At 36.3% G+C, this 17,482-nt stretch overlaps 1 protein-coding gene across 1 annotated transcript in view; it reads right to left on the bottom strand.

The window, feature by feature from the left end:
- Positions 1 to 17,482, bottom strand: part of EYS (eyes shut homolog) — a 686,220-nt gene that overhangs the window by 104,948 nt on the left and 563,790 nt on the right. The window contains exons 31-32 of the mRNA XM_051613735.1: positions 4,916 to 5,024; positions 1,249 to 1,469 (exon numbers count right to left, since the gene is read on the bottom strand). Of these exons, the coding sequence (XP_051469695.1) occupies positions 1,249 to 1,469; positions 4,916 to 5,024 (330 nt within the window). The remainder of the gene's footprint in view (positions 1 to 1,248; positions 1,470 to 4,915; positions 5,025 to 17,482) is intronic.

Below are 17,482 nucleotides of genomic sequence, written 5' to 3'. Positions count from 1 at the left end.
GGCACATGCAGAGTCTTCCATGACTCTTCTGGACAGAAAAGCAGTGACTCATTTCAGAGCAAAAGTGTTTCTGAAAAGGGCTGAGCCCAGAAGTTGGAAAACAGAAAAAGCAGGAAACAAATCCAGTAGTCATGAATTATTCAGGACCCAGGAAAAGGAAACAGGATTCCATAATGGTAGACGACAGGCCAATACATAGAATGACAGAGATATAGCAAGGAACAACAGAGGAAAAATAGACTCATTACTGTCAAGTACACTTAGTTTCACCAGTCTGGTAGGCAAATTGTGTGTTTTCATAAAGTTATGTTGCCCTCAGTTGTGCTCTAGTCAAAGAAGGCTTAGAGATCAAAAACCTGTTTCATGTTCTTTGTGTGCTCACATCAACCAAGAGAGGCAGAGAACCACCTCAAAACTTTGATTCAAGGTCTCCTCAACCTACGAAACACACAGTGGTCCAGAACTTTACAAAAACTTTAGCCTATGTTCTGTTCAGCATTTGCCTTGAAGTTGAAGTACAATTTTTAAAATAGACACAGCAGCTACTTCACAAATTCTATCAACTTTGAACAGAAATGTCAGTGCCTTAGACAATTACCAAGTTACTATCATTTATAAACTTACCATGCTCCAACTGAATCATCATTCAACTGAACCATCATCCTCTCTGCTTTTAGCTCATGCCTCCTCCTTTGGACCCCATTTAATCTTTCAGCATGATGCACTTTAACTTTGTTTGTTCCTTTGACAATATCTCTTCACACAGGGTGAAGGTGCTGACTTATTTGTTAGTGTTTTCATACCATGATGAAGAAGGCCTATGCTGTGTACCCAGAAGCACACCCTGAAAGTGTGAGGATACAAGGCCTACTAAGATACAGATTTTTTAGACAGAAGAATGAGATCTTATATGTTTCTGTCCAAAATATCTATACAAAGAATTAGTCACTGAGCCTTGTAGGGGAACTGATCTAGTTGATTGCAAAGGAATTCTGGCAGCAACCAAATACGCATACAGTATGGGTAATGTAGTTACATTTTACATCTTTTTTCATGTAAGCAAATAAGGTATAAAATCACTTTGGTTAGGCATGAAGATGTCACATTTTCCATTTAGTACTATCAGAACAAAAAATTGGTGATTACTTCATTACACAGAAAATTATAGTAATTTCTCATTATGTATGAATCTACCAGCCACAGTGTATGTAGATAAGAGGATAAAATGATTAAAGAGGTAACTCTTACCTAATGCAGGTCCCACCATTGCGACATGGATGATAATTACATATTGGAACATTGCAGTTCTCAACATTCCTCCCTCCAAGAGCCTCATCTATGATGAACAACTCTTTATTGTTAACTTGAAAATCTCTTATGCATCCTTTATAGCCATGTATCTGCCCAGCACACTGATGAACCTCTTCATGAACAGGAACATTTCCAAGGAAGACTGATCCAAGGGTGATCTGCAGAAACAAGAAGAGAATCACCAGAAGAGAATGTGATTTGTGACATTCATGTAAGTGATGAATGGACAATAATTACAGATAAAGGAAATTGCCATTACTTGAAGCTGATAAAAAACTGTGATACTTGCTGAAAGGATTTTTTTTTTTTTCAAACGTGGTTCTCTATTTAAAAAAAACAACAGTAATTCATACATAAAGAGTGGTTTAATGTATTTGCTTATCTTCAAATATCTAAGACAACATATATCCCATGAAAACCAAATTGGAATTCCCAGCCTTAACCACAACAATCATGGTAAGGTCTTCTCATTGCCTTCCTCATTTCTATACGATGAGTTCCACATTTGTGGTTGAGGGTTGGTGCAGGAACACATGGGGAAGCTGTAGACTTGAAGACAGAGCTTTTCTTTAGGATCTAGGACCTACAGGTCACAAGGGGAAAATAGAAACAGGATTTTACTTTTTTTTGGATGAGTGGCAGAAAACAGACTGCTATACTGAAGCCCAGGGGAAAAGGGCAAGTTTTTAGTAGTAAAGTCTAGGGCCACAAATGCCTAGAACTTCCTTATAAAAGTGTCAAAGAAATACCCACAACTATTTCATACTGGGACTGACCAAATCATATCAGTGCTAAGTATGGAATTTCCTGCGCTTCCTGATGTACGAGTCAAACCCTTGACCATAACACATAATGGATCTGTGACTAATTTAGCACTATGAATTCCACTCCTCAAGTTGATGCCTGACTTCCCGAGGTTCTGACATGGGGCTTCACCATTCCTAAGTTCCTCTGCTAAATGCCTGTCCCTAAGAATTGAAAAAAAAATATTTTTTTCTTTGTGATCGTATCACACTGTGATGCACTTATTTGTACAATGTCATTAATACAGATAGTGGGTGAAACACAGACAATTCAAGTCAAGTAAGAATAAGCCAGTGGAATAAAAAATACATCACAGCATGTGTAAAACAAAGAGATAATTTATGTGAGAAGATAATTTACAATGAAGGGTCCTTTCACTATCATATCCAGACATCAACTGTAAAGAACTAGGAACAGGGGGAAAACATGACATTGACTTATTGGAAATTCATACATCTGTATGATTTTGCTTTGGTGTTTCCTGTCTTGCTTTTATCAGTCCCGGAGCTCTGCTGCTGACAATTTCAAGTGAAATTCAGAAATACAAAGAACATGAATACCTCCAAATAGTCCTCTACTTACTGTGTCTTTCAGTTAGAATAGAAAGGAAAAACAACTTACTTATTTTAGAGCATGGATAAAATTAAATCAGATTTTTCATGTGGAAGAAATCTAAAGACATTAACTCAGCACTTGTCAAATTCATTTCATATCACTGGACTTCATCCCTTTTCAAAGCTATAAACAAGCATAGCTACAGACAAGATTTGTGAGTTGTATTTGAAGACAGACATTTTATCTCTGCTTGTGCATCTGTTACAAGAATTAAGCAAAGCATTGAACTGGAATGTAGAGTGCTTAGGACTAACAGAAGTGTTTTTAACATGTCTCTTGCAATACAATATTTTATTATTGGGCTAATTCTACAAAAGCATTGGCCTTGGGGGTAGATTCAATGTAACCCAGAACAACTACAGTAGGCTCTGCTCAGATTCTCACATCAATGGATTTTATCATTATGTCAGATGTTCAGACTCCTCAGTACACCATAATACACATTTTTTCCTGTAAAGGTCCTACTCTGAATTTAACTGACTTAAAAAGAGTATCTGTCAAGGAAGCACACAGGAAGAATTCCTGTAAGTCTTCTTAAGAAAATAGCAGGCTTAATATAACATTTTATTAATATTATTTTAACTTCTGTAATATTCATGCTTAACTTCTCAAATACTAGTTTGAAAATGTCCTTCTTCACTTGAAACCTAAGTAGTAAGAAGGATTAGCTTGGCCAGTAACATGAAGAAATTTATTAGTCCTCCCAGAGATAAGAAATGTCTTCTTTTTCTTCATTTGTGTACTTTGAAAATAAAATAGGGGTTCTGGAAGAGTAGAAGCAGATCTGTGAAGTGTAATAGCTAATTATGAGGATATGACATTCACACTAAATAACACAGAAAGTGTTATTTGAAAGTATAATTTCGTGCCATGATACACCCATTAGTGGGTACAGCACATTAAGTGCACTCCTATTAAGGAGTTTTTGCACTGTTTTATCCTAAAAGAATTAACCTGGCATGCTCCAGGACTGCTCTGCAACATGAACCAAAATGTGTTAAGTGGGGATGATGGAACATTCCCTTAAAGAAACAATTCATGATACAAACTGAAACTTAACTGTGGATTCCCACCAAAAGAAACTGAGTTGTAGACTTACTTAGGAACCAAGTAAAATTTCCTGATGAGGGGCAGAAATATTCTGATGTATGATCTTAGTACATGATACCGAAGGCGGCTACTTGTAAGCTTTTCTTTGAGTGAGGTATTGCTGCCTTCTCTATAAAATTAGATATCTATAGGTAAGTTCTTTTCCTAGATTCTCTATGCAGAAGCTGTAAATAGTGTTTGCATTTTGTCAAGAGTTATGAACCTGAGACATAAAAGGAGAGACAAAGGAACCTTCTGCATTGTGACACCAGGTTGATAATCCAGAAGCTATGAACAGACAAATGATGAGGCTAATAGCAATATCTAATATAAGTTAATTCTTTTTATCAGACTGAATAAACAGGAAATAAATTCTATTACTAACTGGCAGTGCATAACGTGAGATACACATCATGACTAGCATCTCTACAGCTAACTGTCCTGCCTTCTAGTGAACAAACTTCTAATGTGATCTGTCAATCACAGTTCAAAGTTTCAAGTCCAAAAATTTTTAAAATGCATCATGCAGAAATAATGTTGTGGTGAGTGAATGCATAACAAAAAGGGGTGATAACATTGAGGCAAAACCCAGAAAAACTCAAGATTTGGGAAAGCTGGCCCATTGTCCATTTAGAATGAGTCTCCTGATACCAATTTCAAAATAGAGACAGTCATTTTTACAATACTATTTGGAAGTGAAGTCATAGCAACAGTACTGACACCAGGTTAACTGATGATTTGTAACTGCCTTCCACTAGTTGTTGTGGCTTGCAAATCAAAAGTAACCAGAATTACTGCTTAACAATATCATGGCCTATTGAAATGACACTGCTAACATTATCTTTCTTCTTTCAAGGACTTTAGGAAGCTGAAATAGTTTGGCGAACTGAAGAAATTAATGGAAATACCATAGATGCTTGATGTGAAAAGACATGTTGAAGAGAAACTAAGTACCTATAATGATATCTGAGGAGGAGTTACATTTCCTCCTTTAGAAAAAGTTAGAATGTGCATTCTCTCTTTAGAGTAACTAAAGTGCATATGATGATGAAATGTTCAAAGCAAACAGCTATATTTTGATGTTTTGCAGACTCACCTGAGGTGTTTGATACGAGAGAGAAAGTCTGTGTTGTACAGGAGTATTTCCATCTGCAGCCATTTCAATCATACAATAACCTTCAGGACTGCTCACCGGCAACATATAGCTGGAAGGAAACAGAAGATCTCATTAGGGTTTATGCTGTTGACAGCAAAATATTCAAACCTCACACAGGAAAGGCCAGGTGAAAGAGATGTTTCTGTCTCCATGAAAGATGACAATCTAGTCACTAATAATTCCAGTTTCATGGCTACTAGGAGAATCTAGGAGATAAAAGATGTAAGTTTCTTCTACTCATGTCCCTCTTCTATTTGCTTTCCTACTGTTCTTGACTCTAGTGTTTGAAATGTATGCTGAGACAAAGAAGAAAGAGATCTTTACATGCGTAAGTGGGTAATGATAAATTGTAAGTGCTAACTGGGGCTGACATATGGTCTCCCTAGTATAGAGGACTGTTGGACAAGTAACATCAATGTTGAATGATACTGAACTCCCTAGGTGGAAATTTCCTTTTCCTGCCCTACAGGGCAAACAAAAATGGAATAAGAAATGAAAGGCTGCATACCTCTGAGCAGCAAGATTACACTGTGATATAGTTATCACTACTTGGGAAGCATGCTGTTATTGCAAATTCTGGTACTGAGTGTCAGAGATAAAGGTAAATAGAACTTGTAAAGTAAATACTGGCAAACATTCACTGAGAATTCTTCAGGGTCTTTCTATTATGAGATGTGATTAAATGCTACTAATATTATAAACAATACATTTCAATCAAACAAGAAGAGTCTAAAATATACTGCTTTATATTTAGAAAGGATATTTGCATGAACATCCAGCAATGGCAGAATAGAAGAACAGTAGTCAATAGATTATTTAAAACTAAGCTCTGCTATTTCTGTAGAGGCAACTCCCAATTCCAGTTTGCCTCAGTTGCAATTTTCACATCCTTTAAAAGATAATGTGTCCTTTTCGGAAACATGTTAAGATTTTCTGACTACATGCATTCTGCACATGAAACTCAGATCAGTCAAATCCATATAATCAGGTTTCCAGAGCAAGGCCGTTAAGTAGAACAATGTTACATTTTTGTGTAATATTTCACAAAGGTTACACAACAGATTTTACAAAAGATTCTGAAAAAAAGATTATATATTTATATGGACTGCCAAATTTTCAATTTCGTTTTTTTTAGCCAGAAAAATGTTAAAGGACATTGACAGGAATCTCATAAACTATTTAGTGTTGGGATAGATTGTTTTTTATGTTAGGTTATAGATAGAGAAAGAGTGTATTTTAAAGCCAAATGCCAACCTTTTCTTATACCACCACTTGGCTAGCTGTGAGCAGCTGCCATGGTATGATTTATCCCATATTATGCCTTGAGCTTTGCTTTTGTACTCCTGTGTCTACAGTCTCACTATTTTATCCTTCAGTATAATTCAGTGTGAAATTTAGAGTCACAGTTTTTACCTCTGAAGTTACTGGGAACATTGTATTGACATAAATGGATATAATGTTAGGCCCCTCATGAATATTTATAACATTCACTACAGTGCAGTGATTTCTGAGTGAGCACCAAAGAAACAGTGCATCTACTAAAACAAGTCTCATAGGCAGTGTGTCTATATGAGCAGGTGATGCACCCTTATTAATAAATTCTACCTTTCCAATGGTTATCTTGCTTCTGGTTCCAAAGCTAATCCAGTCAATACTAACTCATTGACTTTTCACTGTGCTCTGCTGCATGGGGCTGAAAAGTGCTGAAGTATCTAATCTTTGTAAATAGGCAACATTTTCCTATTTCTGAACAAGGAACAACATATTCTCACTATTTTGTATACAGAATTCCTCTTGTTTTGGTTCCTTCCTAAGGGAAAAAAAGTGGAAGTTTAAAAATAGAGGCAATTAAAATAAGCCTTAAAGATCACTTGATGCTGACATGATCCATACTGTGGTGTATTTATGTAGACAAGCGCAAGTATCCTAAATCAAAATGGATAATAACACAGTCACCCTTATGCACACACACCTGGTGATCCATTCTACCTTTAAAGAATTGTCTCAGAAAAAAAAAAAAAATTCCAAAGGAAAAAAACCCAGTATCTACCAACAGCAGCTATTATACAGTGATTTTGATTATCATGTCTCAGCTTCACAAAGGACACAAAGTTATTTTTTTTAAAGATGCAGCAATGAAATCTCAAAGAAGAAACCTGATTTGTTTGATGTCAGCCAGTAGATTAGATCAGTTGAGAGGAAAAAAACCCACAGCCTATAAGTAGCATCCTACTGCCCTGTATTCTGGAGTACATATTAGGAAGGCTATCACTACTTTCTTCAATATTTGCTCCTTTCTCTGCAAGGATTTCCAAACAAAGAATACTTGAAATTTCTCTATTGTATCTCACAGAAAGGAGAAACTGTCATTTGAAATGTGAACAAACTGAATATTTTTCATGCTTGCATTACCACAAAATTAGGACTGTTTGAATTTGCTAGATTACTTAAATATGCTTAGAATAGCTTTTATACAGAATCAGAGCATGGAAAATTATAGTCCATGACAGTTTTCTAAGAAAATTATGAAAAAAATGAAAAATAGCAATTAAACCAGAAATGCTGTCTCTGTCTTTACTATGGCAGTTAAAACCACAAAGTGCTACAAAATGGACAAATGCAAGACATAATTACACTAATTTGTAAGAACAATGATGGAAAAAAGAATGCACTTGAAATATTCTGTGGCAGAAATCACCTGAACTAAAATACCACTTCATGTATCTCTATAACCTGATAATATTTTTCTTGTAATCTGAGATCTACCTTAATCTTGCAACTGGATAAATACAGTTGTATTATTGCATGCATCTCACTGAAGATTGAATCCATTATCCACATTAGAAAAGATAAAACAGAACTGATGATTTACGCGCTTGACCTTTTTTTCTTTATTTTTCTAATTAACCTCATATTATGAGATACTGACCTCACATTAAGAATATCTGACATGAAAGTGGCTCATCAATGACATCTTTAAATTTTTAAGTATTTTTATTTCAGTTGTGCTTTCTCACTCGTTTAGATGCTGAAGGCATTTCAGTCCATCTGCCTCACATCTCAGTGGCAAACTTCAGTTGCATTCAAAGCCAGCATATTTTTTCCCTTCAGAGACAGTGATAGGGGAGAATGCAATATGAATCCTACTTCAGGATTATTTTGTCAGGCATCAAAATTGTGATTCATGCACATCACACGCATAATGATATAAAAAGGATTCACAAAGCAGTCGAGAATTCAGTGCGTGTTGAGTAGGTATGGGAAATGGCTGTGTGGTGAGGATGTATGGGAACGTTATGTACAACAATCTAAATAGATCTAAAGCCATGTGGAGCCCAGCCTGTTCTTGTAGATGCTAAGGTACAGGCTTGACGTAGTCAAATCTTTGTTTCTGCAGATTTGAAAGAAGACGTTCAGCCTTCTTTTCTGCGCTTGGCTTAGAATAACATGATTTTTTCATAGCTCCTGTGGATTTTACATAAGCTTGTTAAGAACAAGAATTAACACAGGATTACTACAGAGGCCATTTCTTTACAAAGACTCATGGGCCTCAACTGTTGCAAAGCAGAAGTTACATACAGTGATTAATGACAGTACTAGCTTCATCTTGATTAATTATGTGCATAAACACTGAATTTCTAACAAAGTGCAATGCTTACCTAACACGCCCATACCTATGACACAATTTTGGATATTGGATTAATTTAGGCCTGGAAATGACACTGAAAGAAATTCTCTTCAACTAACTAAGACTGAGGCGCTTCTAAATCAAACGTTACCTGGTATAATCTTGCTTAAGCAAATGTTTTAGCTTAATTATCACAGCTACTTTTCCACATGAGAAATAAAATTATACTTCTTTTTTTCTTTCAAGTTAGTCAGCAGGTGGCACTAAAGGAGCACAGCAGAAAGCATGAACACAAAATTCATACTGATGTCTCTGCTAATCATTGGAAAGACTGACTTCAGCCCTAATTGATAGCATGATTGCTTCAGCTTCCAGTTTATATCAAGGGAAACACAGTAAAATATCTTAAACTGATTATATATGTGACAATATGGATGAGAATAGGTCCAAAGACTGGAACTTCTGGAAGACTTCTAACTGCATTCACGCATTATAATTACCTAATATATTCACGTAAAAACGGTGCATTCATGGCTGTGTAAACATACTTAAGACAATTTAGTTTATAGCAATTATGTTTTCTATATAGTGCTGAAGGTGCAGCCATATTTCAAACAGATTAAGGAAAGGCATAACAAAATTAAAATGTCAGATCATCAGGTATAAAAAATCTCCAAGCATTTTAAAGACAATTGGCCTCTGTTCTTATCCAAGCTAAATTAACATAGTAGGATTTTTTCTTAACAAAGATCTCTCACTGATCTCACACAGACCCAGATTTTTGATCTTCTAAAAAATTATTGCAAACTAGTTATAGTATTGCTCATTTTCAAATGCCATAACTGGAGGATTACATTTAGAACTATTTGCTATTTTTTCCCTACAAGCTGACAAACAGTAGCACAAGTTAACAGAACATTAGGGGAAAAAATCCTCTTTACTGAAAAAGTGCTGATATTAAAGACACAATCTAAAAGGACTCCTGCAAAACACTGGAACAGTGGCTTCATTTACACCCTTGATTAACCAGAGCAGTTGTCAAGGGAACATCTAACCAGATGTCAAGTCATACAGGAGATTTTTCAAGAACAGCGATTTCACTTTTGACTGAGCACATTCAATCCACAAGTGTGAAAATTTGTACTGAGTCTTACAGTTTTAATAATCTTTGTGTACTTCTTTCAAAAATTCATGCATTTACCGTTTTTTTTTCCTTAAAAAATATATTTAAAATATTTCATTATTAAAACCATACCTTATCTTCCCAGAATTAACTTCAACATACTGCTTTCCATGGAAATGTTCACATGTCTCTCTACCCTCTTCTATTTCAACAAGGTTAAATTTTGGTATTTCTTACCACTTTCGGTTACAACACTAAGAAGCCATAATTATAAAAATGAGTGCTTCATTTTATGTCTGACATTTTATTTGAAACCAATGAAACATCTGTTGTAACCTCCAGCCATTCAGTACCAAATTTCAGGTTTTCTAGTTGTTAAGAGCTGACAGATCTGTAAAAGTGTGCCAGTAGGGGAGAGGGGGAAAAATCCTCTTTACTGAAAAAAAGTGCTGATATCAAAGATACAATCTAAAAGGACTCTCACAAAACACTGAAACAGTGGCTTCATTTACACCCTCGATTAACCAGAGTATTTAACAAGTGCTGGATTCTTTACCTGGGATGGATAATCCTTATACATACAAACTGGGGGATGAGAGGCTGGAGAGCAGTCCTGGGGAAAGACATCTTGGGGTTTGGCTTGATGGCAAGTTGAATATGAGTCAACAGTGGGCTGTGACAACCCAAAGGTCAAATGTGTCCTGGGGTGCATCAAGCACAGCATAGCTAGCCAGTCCAGGGAGGCGATTCTCCCACTCTATACTGCATTGGTACTTCACCTCAGGTACTGTGTGCAATTTTAGGTACCTCAATATAAGAACTTCAAAGTATTAGAGTGTGTCCAGAGAAGAGCAACCAAGATTTGTGAAAGATCTCAAGGGCAAGAATTTCAAGGAATGACTGAGGTCACTTGGTTTGCTCAGCTTGGAGAAGGCTGAGGGAGGAACTCATCACAGTCTACAAATTCCTTAAGGAAGGCAGTGGATCTCCTGTCTTTGGTGACCAGCAATAGGACATAAAGAAATGGAATGAAGCCACATGAGGTGTAGTTCATATTGGACATTAGGAAAAGGTCCTTCACTGAGAGGGTGGTCAGTAACTCAAACAGGTTTCTCCAGGGAAGTGGTCACACCACCAAGCCTGTCAGAGTTCAAGGAGTGTCTGAAAATGCTCTCAGTCATATGGTTTAGTTCTAAGCAGTTCTGCGAGGAGCAGGGAGTTGGACTTGAAGATCCCTATGGGTCCCGTCAGTTCTGCTGATAACTTATTTTCAGTGTTTTCTAAATTGGGCCTTAGAATGTCTGATATTCCTGCAAGATTAAAGAGTTTTTCCCCACTAAGTGAAGAAAACCAGTTAACAGTCCTTGGCAGAGTTACACTGAACACTACATTCCCTGTCACTGCTGGCACCTTCCTCACATCCATGCATCAAAGGCTGTTCCTCCTAACAATGCAAACAACAGATTCTGTTATTTGTACTTAAATTTCTCCCTTATTCCTGGATCAGTTTTACTAAAATATGTATGAAAAGATGAACTTAGAAAAACACACAATAGATGTACAAACTTAACACAGTGAGCCCTTGAAGACAGAAAATTAGTGTACATTAGAGTGGGCACAGTAATGCACATTTTTGGGGTTCTAGCCTGCCTTATGAATATAAGCATTTGCTCTGATATATTTGTACCCAGTAATAAGGGAACTACAGCTAGGATACAAATTATACTGCTCATCTATCTCTATGCCTTATATAGCTTGGTGTCTTTGAATGGCATAGTGCGTCCTGCACTACTGCATTGGTTCTCTTTGATTCAAAAGGACACTAGAAGTCCCGCTACTCGCTACTGCAGAAAATGAGAAAGATTTCAAGTTGAACTGGAGATTTTTCCTACTTTTATACGTAGCCCTTTGTCAGCTCAGTTTGTTCCTAAGTGCTCCATGTTGCATTGATGCAAAAGACTACTTAATGTTTTAAATGAAAAGAATAGCAAAAAGGACCACCTAAAAAGAAGTGAAAACAGAGTTTTGAGAACATCAGTCCAGTTACATTACTTTGACTTTGAAAGTCTTCCAAACACTCCATTTTCACTTTCTTCATTGTGGTTGCAAACAAGAAAACATGAAAAGAAACTATACAGCTGTTTTTTGAACACAGATACATAGTTTTATGGAAATACAAGTCTCAGGCACCACTTTCAACATCAATTTCCTTTTAAATTAAATGTCTTGTATTTGCATTTGATTACAGATTTATTGACAGGGTGGTTTTATCCACAGAACACACTTGTTTTTTTGCCAGACTTTTTGATTTATCTGTGGGAAATACCAAACAATTCAGTCAACACTTCAAATGTATGAGGAAGTTTCAACTGAACTGTACATGTGATATTTACACTAGAATTCCTATGTAATACAGAGTGATCTGAAGAGTAATATAATAATTTTTCTACTAAATCCCTCATTTCCACCCATTTTCCTACACAGGTCTTTTTAAAAAATCTTCATGAAAGAGAACATTTCTGAATGAGAAAAGTAACACAAACAGAGAAATCTTACAGCTCTTCTTGATGTGATTTTGCATGTTCCAGGAGGTCATAAAAAAAAATCTTACCATATTAACAAAGCTGGTTTTATTTCAAATCTTTCCTACAGACGCTTTATGAACTTTCATACAAAGATAATACAGAGTACTACTTGCCTTTTGTTTCTTAGTAGATTTTCAACTAGCATAATTTGCTGGACACTCAGAGAATGCCATTTTTCAAAATTCTGACTTAGAAGGCCCAGCAAGTACTGTGGTAGCAGTTTCAGAGAGTAGGCCAAATTCTACCAAAGTATCACACAGGTCAATAGATTCACATTAACACAAGGCAGAAAAATATGACCAGCTCTTCCACAATTTGGATTAATCCAGGAAGAACAATGGCATCGTTACATGGCTCTAATATTAAAGTTGCTGAGCATTCTCCACTCAAACATATATCAAGCTAAAAGAAAGATATATATGTCTTCATAAGAGTTTTTGGTTTTTTGTTTTGTTTTATTTATGTTTAAAATGTTTATTTATTCTACTCTTTCATTTCCAAGGTATTTTCTTTCATTTAGAGATAATTTAATATAATTAAGATTCACCAGAAATTGGCTTGATGCAAATAATCAGCTTTCTTCAAGTTAGCTTTTGAGGAGGGTGTTTTGCTAGGCTTGTTATCATATAATCTAGTAATAACTAATCTATTATTAACATAATGAACACAGTGCTTAAATTGGCATAATAATTATAAGCAAAACATACTTCACAGTGGATTTTGAAAGCTCCTTGGACTTGAAAATCGTTATACAACTGACAACAGTTCTACAGTAGAGATCTTTAAGAGCAGATGACAAACTGAAAATAAGTCAACAATGTCACCCTCTCACAGAAAAGGTAAGCACAAAAATGGGATGTATAGATAGCTATAGACACAGCAGACAAGTAAAGCATTCTTCTGCTTTCTTCCAAGGCAAGGACAATGAATGATGTCATATTTCTTAATGACCAACTTTATTAATCAGCAAGAGTTTTGCCCTATCCATTTTCACTAATCACCATTTCTCTGTTCCCTTACTGTCATCAACATATTTGGTATCTGCATTACATCATTACTATTTCTGGAGAGCAGTCCTGAGGAGAAGGACTTGGGGGTGGTAGTTGGTGAGAAGTTCAACATGAGCCACCAGTGTGTGCTGAAGCCCAGAGAGCAACTGCATCCTGGGCTGCATCAAAAGAAGTGTGGCCAGCAGGGCCAGGGAGGTGATTCTGCCCCTCTACTCTGCTCTGGTCAGACCCCACCTGGAATACTGCATACACTTCTGGTGCCCTCAGCACAAGAAAGATATAGACCTGTTGCAGAAGGTCCAGAGAAGGGCCACCAAGATGATCAAAGGCCTGGAGCACCTCTGCTATGAAGACAGGCTGAGAGAGTTGGGGCTGTTCAGCCTGGAGAAGAGAAGGTTCCGGGGAGACCTTGTGGCAGCCTTCCAGTGCTTGAAAGGGCCTGACAGGAAAGCTGGGGAGGGGCTTTTCAGCAGAGAAGAGTGATAGGACAAGGGGTAATGGTTTTAAACTGAGAGAGGGGAGATTTAGGTTAGATATTAGGAAGAAATTCTTCACTGTAAGGGTGGTGAGGAACCGGAATGGGTTGCCCAAGGAGGTTGTTGATGCCCCATTCCCTGGAGGTTTTTAAGGCCAGGCTGGACTAGGTTTTGTGCAACCTGATCTAGTGGTAGGGTTCCCTGCTCCTGGCAGAGGGGTTAGAACTTGATGATCTATCTTTAAGGTCCCTTCCAACATTAATGATTCTTTGATTCTTCTGTTGCTGCTACATAAGACTAGTAACCTTCAAATGGTGCACTGCACTGAAGAATATGTGGGCCAAGAGAATCAAGCCTAGAAAATGCTTCAAGAACCACTGGAGATATGGAGAAGTGACCTGCAAGGTACATTTAAATCCAGGTTTCCTCAAATCCAAGATACATCCTTTTGTTTTTGGCATTCTTCGAATGGATATCAGATGTTGATAATACCATATATCACTCTGGCAAAATCAAATGAGCTGAAGACAACAAGCCTAATAAAGTGGACAATATAATATCCAAGTATGTAGTAGGCTGCTACATACAAGAAATAAGTAATCTTTCCTTTGTCTCCATGTCAGACATTACAAAAAATCTCTCTAATAATATGGATACTGAGCAGATTGCATGGGCTTGTACAGGCTCCCTCATTGGAGGTTTTTAAGGACAGGTTAGACAAACATCTGTCAGGAAAATGCTTTTGTTCACCTTTAAACTGTATCTTTTCTCTTTTGCTGTGGAAATACTAGTAGAATTGAATAGCATAAAGAGAACAAATATACTTTATCTTGCCTAATATTGTCTACCTTGCACAGAAGATGAAATTTCTTTATTTAATATTGACATACAGTTTTTCACACATGAAGAATCTAAAAAAAAAAAAAACCAACAACCCAGAAATTCATGTTTGTGATAAGCACAATACTAGCAGAGAAAGGTAGTATCTACATTAGATGAAACAGGTAGTGTTTATGCCAAGTTATACTTAGCTTGCTTTACGCCTCACTTACTCCAGCTCTGCCAGTCCAACAGTCAAGTATATGATCCTTTAGTAGATTGGTTAATAGGACTCTCTATTGCATATATCACAGGCAGCATGTGCCCAAAGATCATTTACTTCAATGGAATGCTTTTCTTCAACATATATATTTTATGAATAATGACTTTAAAGATATCTGCTCTCAGACTGGCTCCTAAAAGGAAACTCTAAATTCTGCTCTTAGTCATATCTCTGCAATTCCACTGGCTTCACAGGGACTGCACTGGTGTAAACACAGTACTTCCATGTCTGCAGTCTTTGCACAGCTCATTCTTCCCCTCCAATCTGGCTTCTCAAATTCACTGATTTTCTATGTAGATGTAATTGCATTCAAGCAACTTGATTAAAAATTACATCACAGAAAGGAAAGTTTGCTTCCTCCTTCAGTTAAAAGCTTCCAGTTAAAGCCTATGCAACTCCTAATCAAAAGTGTGGAAGATATATGGAAAACAGAGAAATTAAACTATAATCTTCACTGAAGGAAAATTCTGATATGAAAAAAAAAAAACAAAAAAACCTTTTATATGAAAGATTAATTAAAAAAAAAAAAAGAGTATTTTGGTTTCAGAGTCTTTAAGGCTCATGTCTTCTAATCCTCTGTAACCTTAAGTCTTTGGACCTTGGAGCTACTCTCACCCTGCCCTAAATGAGACTCAGCCTGCTTCTCATAGTAATATTCAGACAGCCTATTCTTGGGCTCTGCTGATGACATTCAAGTAATTTGCTTCTTCACATTCTCAGAAGCATACAAGGCAGAAAAAAATCTCTGCTGTAATTCAGGAACAGATGCTGAAGCACCTATATCCCCTATACAACTCTTCTGTAAAAGTCTAAGAATGCCTAATTCAGTTGAATTACATTAAGATCTACTGAAAATATGGCAAGAGAATGTGAGTCAGGGCATACGGAGGATGAGACAGCCTCTTAAAATAAGGTATTCAGTTGTCCACTATAGTGCTCATTTAGAAATTATTATTTTAGTCTCACTGAAGGTACAAATATATGCTATTGGTAAAGAAGAGTTTTCTATGTATGACAAGAATTATAATAGCATTTTATTTGTGGTAAGCATTACTTCTTATGCTGTCATAAACAAAGGGCCAAGCAGACCTGTAGAGCATACTGCAGAACGGTAATACACCATTTGTAGCCTAGAGCAAACTGGGAATGAGTACTTCATCTTTCCTAGTAAGCTTCATCTCTCTGCCTACAACCTTCACCAACATTTTGTCTCTTGTTTTGACACCGTCAGTAAGAAAGAAGGTAAGTCCTTGTCATCATATGCCCTTCAGGCTCTCTTCAACACATGTAAAGAATAACACTGATTTTGGACAAATGAGAGGTAGCAGTGCTACTGAAAGGGCTGGGCACATTACAAATCTACTTTCACAAAGTGTGAGCAACTCACCTGAAGTCAATAATACAAAGTAGAAATGTTAAATGACACACCCATTTACCAGACTTAAGATGTATCAATCTGTGAAGCCAAACGGCCAGGCAATGCAATCAGTTAACGGCATTTTTAAAAACCTGATTTTTGATACTTACTTTTTTGCACACAAAGGAGCAGCATGGAGTAGATCTGTGCTTTCAGAATACACACAAAAATATAGATATAGAATTATATATCTAGAAAATATAGAATTGCACAGAATTTACAATTCACTGTTGTCATCTAGCCTGATTAAAGGGGTCCACTCACCTCTATCTGTACCAAAGTCATTAGCTATTTTGTTGTAGCTTGTTTATGATAACACATATTCTGTGGGTTTCCCTAACATGAAAAAGTATGACCTTTAGAACTGTTATGTCAAAGAAATAAAGATTCTCATAATATTTTCATATGTACTTGATACTTGAAGCTGTCTAAATTGCAGCATCCACCATGAACAGCTAAGAACATTTTGCTAAGCTATAACCAACTATTTTTTTAAAAATAGAGAAAAATGGGACTGCTTTATGGTGATATGTTAATACACATTTTAACTGCAATCTTCTTTAAAGCTACTCTTAAATACACATGAAAGTACAAGATCATAACGCTTATTCCCTATTTGAATATAAAAAGGTAAAATATAGATTATAAAGTAATTTGGATGTGCTTCAAGAGAGACTATTTAAATAGCCAGATGTATGTTTTATAATGTCCTATGAATGTCTCACTTTTTTTTCAGTCACTCTGGTTAGTGATGTATATTGGAGCTGAAATGTATTGTTTGGAAAATACGTACTGGACAAAACTCATGAATACTAACTGCCAAAAACCAAAATACAAGGTAAATATAATACATTCAGCTCGTATGAGAAACTGTGTGTTCATAAATAACCCTTTATTAAGTTTTCTGTTCTTTAAACAAGACAGATTACTTTCATCAGATTTTAGAAATAGAAAGTATGAGGTGTTCATGGAAAAGGGCAATCTTATATGATGTGAAATGTGCTACATTTCTTCATGGGTTGACAAAAAGAAGCCTTTTAACAAGATTCTATTTTATAAATGCAATTAATTAAGGAAATTGCAGAAGTGTAAACAAACACCATAATGACTGCTGCTCTGTATGTACAATCTGGTTTTCCTCTCAGATTAGGGTTTTTTATTCATTT

The sequence above is a fragment of the Apus apus genome, chromosome 3, assembly GCF_020740795.1.
Source record: "Apus apus isolate bApuApu2 chromosome 3, bApuApu2.pri.cur, whole genome shotgun sequence".
NCBI classification, from domain to species: domain Eukaryota; kingdom Metazoa; phylum Chordata; class Aves; order Apodiformes; family Apodidae; genus Apus; species Apus apus.
Note: the sequence above shows the minus strand (reverse complement) of the source record. Positions and strands in the feature narration are given on the sequence as shown.